This window comes from Trichosurus vulpecula, chromosome 1, assembly GCF_011100635.1.
Source record: "Trichosurus vulpecula isolate mTriVul1 chromosome 1, mTriVul1.pri, whole genome shotgun sequence".
NCBI classification, from domain to species: domain Eukaryota; kingdom Metazoa; phylum Chordata; class Mammalia; order Diprotodontia; family Phalangeridae; genus Trichosurus; species Trichosurus vulpecula.
Window position 1 is genome coordinate 451,088,864 of NC_050573.1, and position 19,624 is coordinate 451,108,487.

The 19,624-nt window shown below is 39.4% G+C and overlaps 1 protein-coding gene across 2 annotated transcripts in view; it reads left to right on the forward strand.

Moving 5' to 3' along the window:
- VCAN (versican) overlaps nt 1–5,856 on the forward strand; it is a 135,034-nt gene extending 129,178 nt beyond the window's left edge. For both annotated transcript variants that reach the window (XM_036765059.1, XM_036765057.1), the window contains 3 exons: nt 370–514; nt 3,528–3,710; nt 3,853–5,856. In XM_036765059.1, coding sequence (XP_036620954.1) covers nt 370–514; nt 3,528–3,710; nt 3,853–3,980 — 456 coding nt within the window. In that variant the 3' untranslated portion in view covers nt 3,981–5,856. The remainder of the gene's footprint in view (nt 1–369; nt 515–3,527; nt 3,711–3,852) is intronic.
- The last annotated feature ends 13,768 nt before the right edge of the window (nt 5,857–19,624 follow it).

Sequence of the window (19,624 nt, forward strand, 5' to 3'; positions counted from 1 at the left end):
CGGCATGATGTAGTGGAAACAGTCCTGGACTTGACATCAGAAGAGGTAGGTTCCAGTCCTGACTCGGCTACCTACCAGCTATGTGATCTAGGGCAAATCTTTTAACCCCTCTGAGCCTCAATTTGAACATCTGTGAAGTGGGGGTAATAATTCTTGCACCCTCTATCCCACAGGGCTATTGTAAGGATCTGATGGACCAACGTGCATAAAGACGCATTGTAGCTGCAAAGTGTTACAGAAATACAAGCAATCACTCTACCATGTTCTATTGAATATCTGAATACATTCTGTTTCAGATGTGTTCATGTTTCTTAAAGGAGTTAAGTTTCCTTGGGCTGCTAAGTCACATTTTTTTTTCTACTTTTACAGCAATATGAAAATTGGAGGCCAAATCAGCCAGACAGCTTTTTTTCTTCTGGAGAAGACTGTGTAGTAATTATTTGGCATGAGAATGGTCAGTGGAATGACGTCCCATGCAATTACCACCTCACTTATACCTGCAAGAAAGGAACAGGTAATTCAACATGAAGAAAGTATATTTTGAATTAATGTGTATTTGAGTTGTCATGTAGCTGGACTCCCTGAAAATTATATAATAGTTGGGAAACTACTCCATCCTCCTCTGTTTTACTTCACTCTTCTGATGCTCAGGCAAATCTTACTTCTAAACTCATCTCTCACTCTAGCTTCTTTAATTCTCAGGTTTATTCTGAATTATGGAGCACTTCCATAGTAGGAATGCTGCCCAGTCATATTTATTTTTCATAAAAACTCTTGGGAGCATATCATAAAGCATCCGTCAAATTTTGCTATCATTGTGGTTCTTATTATGGTGGGACTGGTATTAGTTTTAGCCCCTCTATGAAGGGTGTGGCAAATTAGACCAATTAAACTTTTTAAATTAAGTACAGTTTTATCCTGCGATACAAATATGGCAGACAGATGTTCCTTTCGAATACTTAATTTCAATTAAATTATTATGCAATTATTTTTATTGGTGGGGGGGGGTGGGGAGGATACAGCTACATTGGTACTCAGACTTGTTATTCAAGCTACCATTGGAAAACTTTCATACAGCAGACAAGAAAATGTTACAAGCCTTCCATTACCTGTGATTTCGGAGGACCTACATTCCCTCTCCCTTCTGACAAATTGTGCTTTTACTCACTTCTTTGCTAAGCAGTATCTACTGTGTATGTGTGTAGGTGTTTGTGTATATGTAGATCCCTTTAGGGGAGGGATGCCTTAGGGGCTGTGGTAGAAGCCAGAAGTGAATACAAGGGAACCATTGCCACACCAGGACTGTGGGAATTACCTCTCTTCACTTGTTCTGTCTTCCTTGTGTGTTACTCATTTCTAGCCAAACATTCAATCTAAATGCAATGAAAATAAGTTTTTTTTTTCTTATCTGGAGATAGAACATTATAAAAGTACAGATAACAAATAAGATTCAATGGCAAGGGGTAGCTCAGGGACACAGTGAATAGAGTCCTGGGTCTGGGCCTAGAGTCAGGAAGAGTCATCTTCCTGAGTTCAAATCTGGCCTCAGACACTTTTCCTAGAAGTGTGACCCTGGGCAAGTCACTTGACCCTATTTGCCTATTTGTCTCAGTTTCCTCATCTATAAAATGAGCTGGAGAAGCAAATGACAAACCACTTTGGTATCTCTGCAAAGAAAGCCCCAGATGGGGTCCCAAAGAGTCAGACACAACTGAAAATGACTGAATAGCAACAATAACAGCAAGAGTTGCCAGTTCTCCAGGCAGGTCACTCCTTAAAGGGCATCAGTGAGCCAGACAAAGCTCCACCTTCTCATGTTTATCATTCAGTTGAGGGTAGTAGCACTCTTCCCTTACAAGCCATAGCTGGCTTCTATCCCTTCCCTCTGGTTTTCCAATGTTCCTGTCAAAGTTCCCTTTAACTTTCATATCCCATGATCCTTCAGTTGCTCCTTCCAACTGGGAAAAATTACAGCATCCTTGTCTATGCAGGACTACCTTAATTTGTGTGTATATGTGTGTGTGTGTGTGTGTGTGTGTGTGTGTGTGTGTGTGTGTGTGTAGAGATGGTAGAGAGTAATAGATAAACTTTTGGGCTTAAAGTCAGGAAAATCTGAGTTTAAGTCCAGCCTCAGATACTAACTTCTTGTGTGCCCTGGGCAAGTGTTTAACCTTGTTTGCCTTAATCTACTGGAGAAGGAAATGAGTATCTTTGCCAAGAAAACCCCACCAGGGGCAGAAATGGACATGACTGAATGACTGAACAACAAGGACAGGAAAAACCTGATTAACTTAACAAAAGTTAATTCAAAAGTACTTAAAACTTATTTTGAGGCTAAGCGTTCGATTATTTTTCACTGGATAATACAAATCCTGTTAGTTCAATAATTGTTTTATTTTGTTTTTCCTTTCCAGTCCCTTGAGTTTCAAATTAACAAGGCTTCTTTGTTGTGTGATACTGTTGGCTAATATAGGTTGATGGTGGGTAGAATGTCCTAGTCAAAATGAACAACCATAGCCGATGTTTATGTCCATTTTTTTCTTTTGGTTGACTCAGAAGTTGAAAACTCTTTGGGATTGTTACTTATTATTTTGATCACCAGTGTTCACTCTTTCCACTAAGGACAGAACAAGAGGAAATGGGGAATTAAATTGAACCAGAAGGGATATTGATCAGAAATGAAAGAGGGCTTCCAGATTGTGAAGCTGTGGGCTTGTTTTATATTCTAAGTTCCTTGAGGGTGAGGACTGTTACAGTTGAACCTGCTTTGTCTAGTACCGTACGGAGGTGGGTATTAAATAAGGAACCCTCTGTCTTTGATGATGATGAGAGACAGTGATTATCCTGGAACTGTTTTCTCTTTAAAGTAAACCTGCTGTGGTCTGTAAGGAAAAACAGTAGCTATACTCAGAAATGGAGTATCTTAATGCAGTGGGAAAAGTCCTGGGCTTGGAACCAGGAGAGCCGGGTTCAAATGCTAGCCATGTGGCCATGGTCAAGTTACGTACCTAAATCTCAATTTCCTCATTTAAAACATTAAAAACACTGGCCCTACCTACATCACAAGGTAGATGTGAGAAAAGTGCTCTGGAAATCCTCAGGCACTGCACAAATGTGAGTTATTATTAGAAGTATTGTGCTAAAGGAAATTCCATTGACTGCCGAATACTCGCACCTTTGTTTATTCTTAGGGCAACATGATGCTGACTTCTGTCATTTTTTTCTCCTCTTCCAGTAGGAACAGTCTTCAACATAAGCACAGGCTCAACACTTGTTTATTTGAAATATTTTCCAGAGTATTCCCACCTAGAGGATGAAATTAACTTGTATTAACATGCAAACTTATGTTCCTATAACAAAAACAGAATGCAAAATTATATAATTCATGATTCAAACTAGTCTTATAACAGATATTTCTGAATTCCAAATGGTTTCCTTAGTTACAGACTATTATTTGATGCCTGAGATTAAATCTTTGAAGTATAATATTTAAAATATATTTGGAAATGACTCTTATTTTTCTTTAGTTGCTTGCGGCCAACCTCCTGTTGTAGAAAATGCCAAGACCTTTGGAAAGATGAAACCTCGTTATGAAATCAACTCCCTGATTAGATACCACTGCAAAGATGGTTTCATTCAACGCCACCTTCCAACTATCCGGTGTCTAGGAAATGGAAGATGGGCTTTGCCTAAAATTACCTGCCAGAACCGTAAGTGGTCATTTAGAAAGAACGGACAGCCCTGCTTTAACAACTATTAACCACTCACAATATTCCACCTACGGTATCGGTAGTTTAAGGTACGGAGCAAGTAATATTGTTATGTTCTCTTTCTTTTTTTCCTTTCATATAGCATCCACATACCAAAGGACTTATTCTAAGAAATATTTAAAAAATTCCTCATCAGCCAAGGACAATTCAATAAATTCACCGAAGCACTATCATCGCTGGAGCAGGAGGTGGCAGGACTCAAGGCGCTGATCCCTCAAATGGTGAACATGGATTTTCATCATTTCAGCCAAAGTCCTAACTTACTGTGCCTTTCCTATCACTTTTTGAAGTATTATCAGATTGTTCTGAAATTTGGGATCAGCATCCAGTAACTTTGGGCCATGGTGCCTACAAAACATTTCAAATGAAAGTATTGGAATTTAACAGGAAAGTTTAAAAAAAGGGGAAAAAAGAGAAAAAAAAAAAAGAAAAATGAGGTAAGGAAAAAACAAACCTATTTCCAGCCTATTCAATTTCTTTAGTTTTCTATATGCCTCCAGTGGGGACCATTTTATAATGTATACCAGCCTACTGTACTATTTAAACAGCTCAGTTTCAGCACCAATGACAATGTAAATAAGATGATTTAATGTTGTTTTTAATCTTGTATATAAAATGAAAAGTCACACTAAGTTCAGGCATATTTAATGATGATTATATGGCCTCAGAGGTCTTTAATCATTGACTCAGCTGCTTTTATGTAGTTTGTTTAGGCTGGAAATGGTTTCAATTACTCTGTATATGTCAACAAGCCTGAGAATGGCTCTTACTGGACACGGCTAAGCAAGCTTGTAGGATGCTGCACCACTCTCTGCCATAGGTGCAGCTTGTTTCCCTGTGAAGCTAGGGATGGTAGCACGTGAAGAGGAATCAAGGGACTGCAACATGGAACATTTTTTTGGCTGCATTCTATCTTCATTACTCAACAACAAAGGACTACGGAAAGGACTTTTCTATGGCCAAAAGCATCGTTAGGGGTCAAAGTGCTAATTATTAACTCAACCAGGTTCACTTTCTAATGGTTTTCACAACACTAACTAGTTTTCAATTACAGATTTCTGCATTTCAAATGGATACAGACCTAAGGCTTTTTTTTAAGGTTAAAACAACACAACAAAATCAGCAACAACACACACAAACAGAAAATAATTTTGTATATATAACCATTTTTAATCTTTTATAAAGTTATGAATGTTTATGTATGAATGCTGCAGCTGTGACGCATACATAAATAAATGAAGTAAGCCATACGGATTTAATTTATTGGATGTTATTTTCCCCCGTGATCAGAAAATTGACCTAGTTTAGTGGTTACTTTTCAGTGTTAGTCCCCACATTTTCCCCCATCCAGTTTGGTTCCGTGTAATGTACGTGCTTTGTCCCTGACAAAATAACGTGATGAAAACCGTGCATCGTTTGTTTATTATGAAAAGAGTGAAAAACGTGTATAGCTTACAGAAGATGGTAATGTCCCAGTCTAAGTGAAAAGAGTATACTCAGAAGTAGCGTAGGCAATTCTTCATGTTAGATGGAGTGAGCGTAGGACTTCCTCCCTTATCCTTCCCCTTTCAGTCCACTCCCTTTTATCTGGGTAGTTAACTGTTGAAGGTGACTTCGAAACATCACCCACTAAATATAACCTTCAAAAAAAATACACCCTGTAATGGAAAGAAGGCAATGGGTTCTTCCACTCCTTTAGGGTACAGAGACTGTGAGAAGAATAGAGAACAAATACAAAGTTGAAGTAAGACAGTTATTCAAACAGATGACCTCTCATTCAAGTACACCTCCCATGGCTTACAAGAAGGTACAGTGGCTATAATGATACATCGTCTTTGAGGAACTCCCACTGGCTGCTGCACTCAATGTAATCACACCTTTGGGTGTTCTAGAAGGCAATACGACCAGTGTTGACCTGTATGTTTTCTTTTCTTTTCCATTACAATGCACATAATACTTTCCTATATTTATATTATAACTTGTATAGTGTATAATGTGAATGTCTGGTTTTTTTTGTGAATGAAAATCTAAAATCTTTGTAACTTTTATATCTACTTTTGTTTCACCAAAGAAACCTAAAAATCTTGTTTTGCTATACTGTGATTTTGTCTTATTCTTTCATGACTCTGAATCCAGTTGGGCGCCAATACCTTCACAACGCATCACTATTAAATCATTTCTAGAAGGTACTGATTAATTGAAAGAGATTAATTAAATTCCCTTGAATATAATCAAGTTGGGAAAAGGAGTGATTGCAGCTATATTTTTGATAATACAAAGCACAGTGAAGAGCCAAAATTCTTGTGCAGATATTTTCAGAATTTTCTCTGACATCCTTTGTCTTCTCCCTCAGCATGCATCTGCCTCAGTTTCACAAAGGGCCAGCAATAGATACACACGGTACAAGCAATATTAATTTTCACTAAGATTGGATTCTCATTGCCAAGCTGAGACAATAGAGTCCTGCGTATACTGACTGGACCAATTAGTGTGAAGCTAATCAGTAGTCAATGATACAGGTCAACTTGCTAGGAAGAAACAAATTATGATCCATAGGATTTGTTTCTAGGTTTCTTTTGAGTCAGTATCATTATTTATCAACAGAGAAATATAATCAAGACTATTTTCTGCAGGTGATTTTAAAAAAAAATCTAGATCTATCATTTCAACAGTGTGGGAACTCCTGATTGTATGGAAACTTCCACCATTGATGCAGGCAGCAATTCATATTTAATTTATATATTTTTAAAGAGATTTGCCAGGGCACCAAGATTAAGTGATTTGTCCCTGCATAGACCACTAGTTAATGCCAGAGGCAGGGCTTGAACTGAGTTTGGCCCTCTATCCTTTTATACTACATTGCCTTCTCTGCCAATAAATGATTGCTACTGAGGACAATGGAGGAGAAGAAGGAAATGAGCATTGATGTAGCACCTGATATGCGCCAGGCACTGTGCTGCTAAATGCTTTACAAATAATATCTCATTTGCTCCTCATGACAGCCCTGCGAGGTAGGTGCTCTGATTATCTCCATTTTATAGTTGAGGACACTGAGGTAGAGATTAAGTGACTTCCTCAGGGTTATACAACTGATAAGTATGTGAGGTCATATTAAAGTCATGTTTTCCTGACTCCAGGCCCAGCGTTCTAAACACTGTGCCACTCAGCTTCCTCTATGCTACTATAAAGGGAATTCAATCATATAAGAAGATTTTAAGGACTTGGAGTTGGATGGAAGGGGAAACGGCAGTAATGTAGGAGTGAAAGGGGTTCTGATTTAAGTTCTCAGAGTCAGGACTGATCTGAGCTTTTGAACATTGAGGAGAAAGAGAGACATGAGGGAGGACAAGACATTCAAATAAAGATGAGAAAGTGCAGGGACCACCACCATTTAAGAGAAGGTGGAAGTAGATGAAAACCAAGCGGAAATATAGATGCTGGTGAACATGGTCACCTCATTATCAGTGACATCAAGGAAAGTGGATTGAGTAGGCAAGAGGGTCACCATGAGTGGCTCTCCTGTGGACCTCTTCAAAGAAAGAATCATAATGTGTTTTTTTATTCTGGTCTATTATATTAACATCATAATTAAATGCTTCTAGAAGAAGAAAAAGAGCATAAAGTTCGGCTCTAGGAACTCACAAAGAGACAGATATTTTTCTGGGGTATGGGAGGGCTGTGATTCTATGCTTGGACAATTGTTTTTGTGGTTCATAGGTGTACCATGAGACAAAGAAACTAAAATAATAAAAGATAAAATCAAGAAAAGTTGAATTACTAATAAAATAATAAAGAATGAAGAAGAAAAAGATATAACAATAAATTAATAAGCTAATAAAACAAAAAGAAAATCAAAATATGCTTGAGTTTTTTTCTAAAACAAACCAAGCTAAAACTGAAATTTGCAGGTTTACAAATGAATCATTTGCCTTATTTCCTCATTATTACTCATCTCTCTGTATTCAGAGCCCAGTTGGTCTAGAAAGAAGAATGCCATAACAATGTGAGAATGGTTGTTGTTGAGATATATCCAGAATACACAAACCCTAGGTTTTCACTGGAACTTGATTCAGATGTCTGGGCTTGAGTCATGAAAACATTGATTTAGAGATGGAGGGGAGCTCTGAGGCCATCTAACCCAGCTCCCCAATGTTACAGATGAGAAAGCTGCAGCTCGCAGAGACTGATCGACTTTCCCAAGGTCACAAAGTAGTCATCAAAAGGATAGGATTTGAACTCACAGTTTCTGACTCAAAAATCCATTGTTCCAACCGCTGCTCCCTCAACCTTAGAAAATGTCCAAGGTTCACATTTCATCCAGTCATTGCAAAGGCCAACTCTCTTGGTAGGCTGGGTGATGGATTCAAATATTTTATGATCATAATCTGTTCGCTAAGACATCTGATCCCTGCACAAGTCCTAATATGGAAGTGGTTATGTTTCAAATGATTCTACAGTGGGGGGAGGTGGGGTAGTGGTGGTAAAAGGTAGGAGGTTATCCAAGGGAACTGAAGTGGCATTTTTTTCTTAAAGCTGAAAAATGAAACAGAGTTTAAATGGCATGAACCAAAAATGGCTTTATTTGGAAGACTGAGTTTACAATGATGAAGAAAACACAATGGGGGCAGCTAAGTGGCGCAGTGGACAGAGCACAGGCCCTGGAGTCAGGAGGACCTGAGTTCAAACTCGGCCCTCAGACACTTAGCTCTGTGATGCTGGGCAAGTCAATTAACCCCGATTGCCTCAAAAACAAAACAAAACAAAACCCAAACATCACAATATATTAGTCACAGCAGAAGGAAACCAAAGAGACAGGAAACCTTTCTCCAACTCTCAACTCCAGAAAGTCATCCCAGAAGAGATCTGATTTCTAGAGGTTTCCACATAAGGCTTCACCTGACTGTGAGAATTGCCACTTGTCTAGGATATAGTACTATCTAATGGCAGAGACTTCAATCAGACAATTCATTTCCTTTCTAGTCCTAGGTTTTTATGAATTGGGTTGTGGTGAAAATTGAAGAAAAAAAGAGAAATATTGTCAGTGATGTAAAAATGCTACATGAATCACACATGACCGCTAGCATTTATTTGAGCTTTGCAAAACGCTTTGCAAACTGTCTCATTTCATACTTACAACACTGGGAGGTAGGTGCGATTATCATCATTCTATTTTATAGATGAGGAAATGGAGACAGACGGAGGTTAAGTGACTTGCCCAGAGTAACACAGCTGGCAAGTGTCTGCAGTGGGATTTGAACTCAAGTCTTCCTGACTCTGAAGTCCAAAGCTTTATCCAACTATGCCATCTAGCTTCTCTCTACATAAATAAGAAGTTAGAAAATTGATTACTGAACACTTTGGATTTGACATCCTACCTGTTATGCTTGATTTTAGATTATCTTGCTCCACGAGAAAAAAGGGTCACAATCTCATGTGTTACTTAAAGACATAAAGTGAATTTCAAACTAATTGAAATCATTTTAGTTTAGAAAATGTCGCCATATTCCTTGAGAAAATAATAGAATATCTGAATGGAATGTCCTAAAATTGGTATTTGGGAATTGCTTACCTAAAAGATCTTTCAGAAGTACTGTTAGCTTTTGAAATCCTAGAATACAATATTTTTACTTCATTTTCCTTTGTTTTTTATGAAACTGTCATTGACCGTGATGATACTCAACGGGATTTGTGGATTAGAAGGCTGTGAAGGATGAATCATAAGTACCTTGGATTTGGAGTCAGAGGACTTGGGTTAAAATTCTTTTAAATTTAAATTTAAATAAATTAAAATCCATCTACTTCGGTGTGGCCTTGGGGAAGTCATTTAACCTATTTCCTCATTTGTAAAATAAGAGGATTGACCTAGATCATCTTAGGGCCCTGGCTTTCCAAGACACAAGATAACTTAGCAGGCCCAGGCGACAAAGAGGTTTGGTTAGCTGTAAAAAAAAGAGAAAAAAAGGGTGCAGGCAAACCTTTCCCTTAGTTATTGGGTTTCTATTTCCCTTGGCCTTGCTTAGAGGTACATCTGCCTGGGACTTTTTCACCAGCTGTAAGACTGAAAAAAAGAAACCAGTGACCTCCCTACCTCCATCCTCCTAGCTACAATGTCTAAGGCTCAGGAAAGGTTATCAGTGTTGAGATTCAAATAAATTAACAACCGGTTCTCCACAGAGCGGAGGAGCTGCCGCTGCCAGGGGTGCAGGTTCCCCATCATCCCCCCAACAACTGGTTCTGAACTCAACCTAAAATTAGCTACTGGTTCTATGAAATAGGTGCAAACCAGCTGAATTCCACCACTGGTTTAAGTGCTATCAGGAAATGATAGCTGTTATTTGAACACACATTTTTTGACTACAAGTATATCTATCACTTTTTTCCCTCTATATCATTGTTCCTAACATGAGAGAAGAAGGTTATGATTTTGGCAGGAGAAATCCATAGCAGCCTCAGAAAAATGAAAATGCTACCCCAAGAAAGGCAAAAGACTAAGATAGTCCAAGTTAACGGGAAACTCAAGATTGAATTCAGAAAGAGGAGCCAAAAATCTGCTGTAATAGAAATAGGTTTGGGATTTTGAGGTGCTCTGGTTGTGAAACGAGAATTGGATAGCAGAATGAAATACAACATGAAAGTCAGAGCATTTAGGGAGTGGAAATACCAGATAAGTAATCATTATAAAAAGAGAGGACAGTTTAAGTGGAAATATGAGAATCATGTGAAATGGAATCACATCTTAGGAGACAGGCTCAACTAAGAAAAATATCAGAAAGACAACTGGGAGTTCCAGGGTTAGACAAGGATTTAAAAAATAAGACTTTGGACACACCTAAGTAATGATTGAGTCCACCTAAGGGAAAAGAAGGATGGGGTAAAGATGGATCCTGGCAAAAGAGATGAAAGGTGCTGAGATCAAGCTCAAATCAAGGATGAGCCATAGTGTTGACACTGGAAAATAAGTCATGGCAGAGAACTGAGGCCATCATCATCACTAAATGTTTATTTAAGTGACTGCTGTATTCATCGCTTCTGAACAAGCATTTGGGATAGTGAAGGATGATGTCACAGAATCTCAAAAGGCCTTAAGTCTGTAGTTTCAATGCATAAGACTTGCCAGAGTGCTGAGCTATGGTGTCAACTTGTCAGATGGGAAGACAGGACACCTGAGGCAGGATTCAAACACAGATCTTCTGGATTTCAAATCCAACACTATTTAATCCCCTACCTACCTGTCTCTTGTTAACATTTGATGTTAAGTTAATCATGCTGATATTACTACGTTAAAATTAAGACTGCCACCTTCTCTCCTGCTCTTAGGAGGAATGTCATCTAGAATTTTCCATTGGTTTAGATCAGGGGTGAGGAACCTGTAGCCTCGAGGCCACATGTATGGCCCTCTAGGTCCGCAAGTGTGGCCCTTTAGGTCCTCAAGTGTGACCCTTTGACCTAATCCAAACTTCACAGAACGGTTGTGACCTCAAGGCAGCAGGGTCCCCACCCCTCATCTAGATCCTGGATACTATTTTGTGGGGCAGAAAAACGAGTGAAGCAACCCACAAAGTGAATGAACCAAAGCTGAATGAACCAGATCTCAAAGAACTTTCTGGCTAATAATGGTGTCAGTAGATAACATGTATGCCCCTAAGGTCTGCAAAGCACTTGGCATGTTTTATGCCATTTAATCTTCACTGTAACCCTATAAGACAGGTGCTATTTTTATCATCCTTTTGTCAATGAGGAAACAGGGGCAGAGAGGTGGAGTAATTTGCCTTGTGTCTGAGACGAGATTCAAACTTAGGTCTTCTTCATTCCAGGTTTTGCTTGAATTTAAACAAATAAACAAATCTGTCATATTCATCTGCCACCTAGATGGAAAAAATAGGTAAATAAGCCAAAACAGTGATAACAGGCATTTCTATGACATCACAAGGATAAACATGAACAAAATACATATGGAGTTCTCTGCATTGCATGGAGGGTTAATATCAGAAATACTTGATCTATAGAAGAGAAAAAAAGCTAGCATATAAATGTTATTACACAGTCACTTCATGACTAAGGTTTACGTCAAGATAGAAAAGTGTTTACTTTAATTTTTTTAAAAGCTTATCCATTACAATAGGGGGCTTAAATCAGAATTCTCAGCAAAATGTGAACAAATCCCCATTGAACCATTTCAGCTTGTTCAACCATTTGGGTGAAATTCTGGTGCAAATTCAAATCACAGCTTTGTTTTAACATCCTAAGTGTTCACAGACAGGCTTACATCATGTTCTGAGTATTCTCGACATTTATAATAATATTGGCTAGCAACTTAAGGTTTGTAGGGTACTTTTACGTATCTCATTGGACACTCACCATAATCTTATGATGTAGGTTCTATTATTACCCGAATTTTAGAGATGAGGAAGCTGAGGCTGAGAGAGGTTAAGTGATTTCCCCAGCAGTCATACAGTTGGTGTGAGGCAGGAATCAAATCCAGGGCTTCCTCATTTCAAGTCCAATACTATCCAATGCCCCACCTAGGTGTCTCTTACATTTATCAAGTAGTCCAAGAGGAATGCACACCAAAGCATTTAAATACCCACTTTCAAGTAGAGAGTCCTATGAAAAGGTAGGATAAGGAGATATACATATTTGGTGGAAAGAGTTTATATTCACTGATAAATGTGCTTTTGATTAGGAAGATGGACTAATTCTGCATGGGTCACTACTCATTCACCTCCCACTTCTATAAGCTAGCATATTGCAAGGTAAAGAATGAAAGAGTCAGGGGCAGCTAGGTGGCTCAGTGAGTAGGAGTCAGGAGGACCTGAGTTCAAATCCAGCCTTGGACACTTGACACATTTACTAGCTGTGTGACCTTGGGCAAGTCACTTAACCCCAATTGCCCTGCCCTCCCCCTTCAAAAAAAAAAAAAGAATGAAAGGGCCAGACTTGACCTGAGAGGTCTAGTCCAAACATTCCCAGTTTTAAAAAAAATACTACATTTAAATAACACAGAAAACTTAGAAGTCTATGTGTTTGCCCCACCCCTACCCCATCATCACCTCTCTATTATACTATTATCATTGAGGACTCTAATGATGGCCTCCTAACTGATTGTCCTGTCTCCAGTCTCTCCTTTCTCTAATCTATCTTTCACCCAGCTGTCAAAATTATCTTCCTAATGAACAGGTTTAATAGTAACATAACCACATTACATTGTGTGTCCTGAGGATTCTTGGCATTTATAATAACAGCTCGACAATCTTCAGTGGATTCACATCTCCTTGAAGATAAAATCCAAACTCCTTAGCTTGGCATTTAAAGCGTACCACAGTGTAGGTTCAGTGTAACTTAGTCTTATTTCATACTTCTTGCCTTTAAATGTTCAGTCAACCAGTCAATCAAATCATATTTATTAGGTGCCTACTATATGCCAAGCATTGTGCTAAGCACTGGGATAAAAAAGAGGCAAAAGATAGTTCTTGCCCTCAAGGAGCTTACAGTGGAATGGGGGTGGGCAACATGCAAACAAATAAATACAAAGCAAGCCATATATAGGATGAGTAGGAAATGTCAGCAGAGACAAGGCACTGGAATTGAGAGATTGGGGAAGGTTTCCTGTAGAAGACTGAATTTAGTTGGCACTTCAAGGTAACCAGGAGGGTCAGTAGTCAGAGTGGAAAAGGGAGATAATTCCAGGACAGCCAGAGAAAATTCCTGGAGTGGAGAGATGGAGTGCCTTGTTGGTGGAATAGCCAGGAGACCAGTCTCACTGGATCAAAGAGTAAGAAGAATGGAAAGGTAGAAGGGGACACGGTTATAAAAGGCTCTGCATGCCAAACACACAATTTTATATTAGAGAGCCTCTGGAGTTGTGAACACGGAGGGGTGGTGGTGGCAGTAGTTGCCAATATCAGACCTACGTTTTAGCAAAATCTCTCTGGTGGCTGAATGAACAATGGATTGGCATAGGATTGACTTGAGGCAGGCAGACCCACCAGTGACTATTGCAGTAATCAAAGCATGAGCTGATGAGGGCCTGCACTAGAGTAGAGGCAGTGTCAGAGGAGGTGGGATTGGAAAGATTTTTAATTTCCAATTCTGAATTCAGTAGCCACTCAAGAAGAAGGAACTAATGAACAACTACCCTAATGGTTATCTTGAAATGGTCAGATCCAACATCTACATCATTATACTGATTACTTGGAGTATATTTTGGACTGGGTTCCATTCCCCCCTAAATCTGCTTAGTTTGTTCAGGTAAAAGCCAGTTAATTGTGTAGTGATATAGACTCCATGTGTTCAAGAATTAAATAAAGATGCATTTAAATTTTTTTTTTAAAGAAATAACATGTTCTGCATAGGCACAGGCATGGATAATAGTGGCCATGGATAGTCTTTCTGAAAAAATTTTATGAAAATATTTGTTTCTATTTGGTTAGTGCCGCCTTCTCAAGTGAGAAATTTACAACCTATGAAGATCTTTGGTTCTCCCTCCTGCTTTTTTTTGACTCCCTGTTACTCATTTGTGAGTTAAGAGCAATCAGCCAGTGATGAAGGCCTCCTGGAGACTTCTATGATGATCCTGAAGGTCAGTCAAAGCGCCTTTAATTGTTCTCAGGGGATATTGGAAATCATCTTGAGGGAAACAATAGGAGGAATTTTGTTAACACAAGACTAAAAGTACTCCTCCCAGCTTTGAGTGATAGCAGAATGTAAGTCAGAGGTAACTGGTTCTGACCAGAGCTGTGACCTAGCAGAGCCAGGCTTCTGATCAGGTGAACCTTTTATATGCATGCTTAACGAGCTGTTGGAGTGGGGCATGATGTGGGAAGTTCAGGAGGTTGCATCTAGCCAATGGAGAGCAAAGGTGGGGGGGGCAGAATTCAAATTGGGAACAGCATAAAAAGCCTGGCATTTGACTGAACAAGTGGTACTCTCCATAGGAGAGGTATCCATTCACTGGGAATGTAGAATGATTGGCTAAAATAAAAATGAGAACTTTCCTGGCATCACAATGAATAGTGTTCCTTTTTTTAGAGTGAGCATGTTTCTCACAATCTTAAATATTATTATTGGATTGTAGAACCACTGTATTTTAGAGTTAGAAGGGGCCTCTGAGGGCACCCAAATCTGAAGCTTTATATCTGAACCCCATCAGCTTAAAGGCCTTTTAAAATACCCCCACATCTGGCCATCCAGCCTACCCTTGAACACTTCCATGGACAGGGACCTTGCCATTCCTTTTTCATATAGCTCTAATCACATAGTGTCTTTCATGTATGTTGCACTTGGTAAATCCACCTCCTTTTATTCTCTAAGTCCAAGTAGAACTACTGTAATCCTTATTTTTAAAGGAGGGAGGGGGGCTACCTGTTCCCTGGCCTCTTCCACATAGAAAATTATATCCTCCTCTCTCTCCCCTCCCCCTTATACTTAGAGAGGCATCAGGGACAGAGTGGTAGACCTGGAATCCAGAAAACCAGTGTTGAAAGTGTAAAAAAATTTTTTACGGATAACTTAACTTCTCTGAGCCTCAATTTTTCCATCTATAAAATGGGGTTAATGATATCTGTTTTGCCTGGTTGTCAGAATTATTTGTGAAGCTAAAATGAGAGCTTGTGGAGAGGCAGGTAGATGGTGTCATAGGTAGAGCCTGGGACTGGAAGGAGGACCTGAATTCAGATTTGACCTTAGAAATATATTTGCTGTATGACCCTGGGGAAGTCATTTAACTTTCTTTCTGCCTCAGTATTCTCATTTGTAAAATAGGGTTGTTGTGAGGATTTAAAAAAGGAGAATATTTGTAAAGCACTTTGTAATCCTTAAAGCACTTATTACATGTTAGCTATCATCATCATCATTGTTATATATTTAAAGCATTTTGAAAATTTTTAAGTGTTTTAAGAATGGCAATTATTATGATACCCCTTCCACATACTTCTCCCGGCAGGGTTCTTGAAAATGGTTATAAATAAGCAGCATTAAAATCTATCTCTCCACATTAAAGGTGAAGGGCTTTTCTTGTCTTGCATTTTTCCTTTTCAAGGGATGGAAAGAGGTATAGATGTTGGTGTATACATTTCAGTTTAAACAGGTAACAAGGGTGCTCTTTCTTCTAGAGTTTTTGTTGTTCGGTCATTCCAGTGATGTCTGACTCTTCATGGCCCCATTTGGGGTTTCCATGGCAAAGATACTAGAGTGGTTTACCGCTTACTTCTCTAGCTCATTTTACAGATGAGGAAACTGAGGCAAATGGGGTTAAGCAACTTGCCAAGGCTCACGCAACTAGTGAGTGTCTGAGGCCGGATTTGAACTCAGGAAGATGAGTCTTACTGACTTCAGGCTTGACAATGTGCATGGTGTTACCCTGCCCTTTTTCTAGGCTTACGTAAGAGTAAAGATCACTCTGTTAGTCATAAAGTATTTTCTACTAGACTAGCTGTCAAATTGGGGAACCCTAGTTGAAGGAGACCCCAAACTGTGGCATGGCCTGCATTGTATCCCTCACCCCAACTCACTTCTCTCTGTTACTTTGTTCTGAGAAATAGCTTTTACAAGTTCCCCAGTCTGCATGAGCTGAATGGTCCTACATTAGAAGCTACATAAATTGAACAGTTCTGAGATCTTTCCATGCCAGCACTGGCTACACTGAGCTTGTTTTTGTCCTGTACCACTAATTTGGTTCACCTCCATAGCTAATTACATGCTAAGATGCTAATGACTCAAAGGCAATCTTTGCATGAAGCTTGGAGAGACAGGTAATTGAGGTTTGGGTTGCTTCTGGATCTTTCTAAAGTATTCCGAATTAGTAACCACCAGTTATTTAAAACAAAAAATGAAATAAATTGAAGAGAAGATCTGATATTTTGTAGTTAATAAATTCAAAACTGTGTATTTATTAATTTGGGCCCAAAGAAACCTTCTCTTGTGTCAATCTATTACAAATATTTGCCATTTAGTGTTCATTATGAAAGGCTACTATACCCACTTGCATTTGGTCACCCCACAGTTTCCTCCTGTATTCAGGATGGAAAGAGGAACATAATCCCTTTAATCCAGCAGCGTAAGAGAAAACAATCCCTCTCTCCTTCTCTTGTATTAATATTTAATCTTCCTTTCTGAATTAATATTTGGTGGTTTCCAACACAGGCCTCACAGAGAGCACATCCCTTCTTAAAAGAACATGCCATTTGGTTTTAATTACAACCAGGAAGAATGTATTGTTTCAGAAAACTTGACGACGAGTCCCTTCCAAAGGAAAACAAGGGTCATTAGAGAAGAGCCAGCTCCAGTCATGCCTTCCTTACAAAGAAAAGGAGGTGGAGTCCGGGGGAGGCTCTCCTTTTCCTTGTGCTGCTGACATGGCCCCTCTCTCTCTTCAGATCCCGTTACAGCATTGGCAATTCTCAATTAAGATGATGAATTTTGCACCGAGGCAGGGGGCTTGTTGTGCAAGCTTCCATAAGTATGCATGAAGCAGTGACAGAGGGAGTGCATGCCTCCAACAGCCAAGCAGAAAGGACGGGGAGCTTCCCAAGGCAGATTTCTGCAGCTCTGAATTCCTCATGTTTGGAGGATGAATTTAGTCCTGGTTGTCACCTTTAAAGCCACCCCCCAGGTACTTGAAAAGCTTTCCTGGAGCTATATGGCCTCAGGATCATAATCCTTCCTTGTTTTCTCCAGCATCTGATCATCCCCCAGTCCACTAGACATCAAGATCTACATTGCCGTGGGTGTTAAGATCTAAAAGGGAGGGGCAGCTAGGTGGCACAGTACATAGTACACCAGCCCTGGAGTTAAAAGGACCTGAGTTCAAATGCAGCCGCAGTCACTTACTAGCTGTGTGACCCTGGGCAAGTCACTTAATCCTGATTGCCTCCAAAAATAAAATTTAAAAAAAAAAAAGATCTTCAAGAAGGAAAGAGGTGATCTAAGTACAGTTAAGCAATTAGAGGTAAAATGAATAAGCTGCAGGTTCTTACAGAATCAGGTCCTTTTCTCTCTAGCTATAAAGAAGTCTCTGCTCTCTTGTTAATTCCACCTTACTTTTTTATGGGGATTAATCACAGGCCAGGCCTAGGATGTGCTGGTAAATATTTAGCAAACCTCTTTCTGAAAAACAAAAAAGTATGCATGACAGACTTTTAAATTTAATCTGTATTTTTTTTAAAAATATTTATTTTTTTCTCCACCACTTTCTGAAGTGATTCCTACTGTTTCCTTCTATCAACATTGCTTTCTGACAATCAATAAAATGATTAATCAAGCCCTGATTTGTATCATTTGCTGATTTCTCAGATGAAAATACTCACAGTGAAAATTTAACAGCAGGTTCCTAGGACATGAAGTGGATAGAGCACCTTCCTGAGTTCAAATCTGGTCTCAGATACTTACTAGCTGTGTGGCCCTGGACAAGTCACTTAACCTGCTTGCCTCAGTTTCCTCATCTGTAAAATGAGCTGGAGAAGGAAATGGCAAACCACTCCAGTATCTTTGACAAGAAAACCCCAAATGGGGTCATGAAGAGTGGGACATGACTGAACAATAGCTAGCTGGCTCCAGTACAACCCTGGGCTAAAGGGCCTTCCTAAAATAATTCTCTGGCCACCAAAGAAGAAATAATTGTATCTGGTTCCCTAGTTTATACCTTTAACTAGAATAGAATGGCACCCTAGCTTTAGTTCTCCTGGGCTTCTGAGAAGCTCTGGTGGCCAGCCTTTAGAGAATTGTCCCTAACATGGGCATTTTTTCCCTTTGTCTTCCTTTTCCCCATCAGCTGGACCCTAGGTTTCCCTTTTGTAAACTCCTTGGTTCATTTTCTACTTTGAAATCCTATTCAACCTCCTGAAGGCAGTCACTCTCCTCTGAGATCATGATTTTCTATAGAAATTAGTATGTAAAACACATTACCTTACGATATTTAGGGACCTAATTTCTAACACATCTATACAGAATCCAACTTCTTGTCTCCATTAGAAGCGAATCCTAAAAGATACCTGTGGAGTGGGGTGCGGGGGTGACTTTTCCTCAAAACAGCTTACTTTTTGCAGAGGAATAGCTAGAGCTTTGGACTGGTTCAGGGCTTTTCCTGTTGTTTTTTAAAATAGGTCCAAAGAAAGATCTAACTTTGGTCTGCTTGCGTTTCCTGCTATTCTAGCCAGCAGAGTTATAACTGAGCTAGGGCAGTCAGAGTTTTACCACAGGTGCCAATATTTTGGGGGCAGAAGGTATGTGTTTCCTTCCCTGTGCAGCCTAAAAACCTCTGTCTTTGCATCCTCACACATCTGAGCCAAGTAGAGGCAAGATGGTCAATGGGAGAGATTAAGGGAGGGAGAGGAGGTGGCTAACTATGGATTTCAGGAGAGAAAGCAAGGGTTCAGGTTATGACTTTTCCCATGTCTATACTCATAGTCAGACTGTCTCCCTGGAGGCCTCCTGACTTCTCCACCCAGGCCCTGAGGGTATAGGCTAAACATATGGTTGACTATGTCTCTCCTCCCACTCTTACCCCAACTCAAATGAACTTGTCCCAGGTGCTAGGATTCCAATTTAGGGAAAGGAATTACATTTAAACATGGAAAAAAATACTACTTCCTTTGATCTCATGTCCTTTGCTAAGTTAAATGAGAATTGTCTGCCCTTGGCATTCATTAGTCTTTTTTGATCTACCTGGAAGGAACCCAATATTACAGTTCATATTTGTCATAACTAGTGTTCTGAGTATTAGCCTAATGAAACTCAAAGTGTGAGTCATTGTGACCCAATTCACATGTTCTAAAAAGGGAAGGAGAGACTGAGCTAAAATATTTACCTGATTTAGATTTATTTATATCTGTCATAAAAATTGACAGTAATTTTTCCAC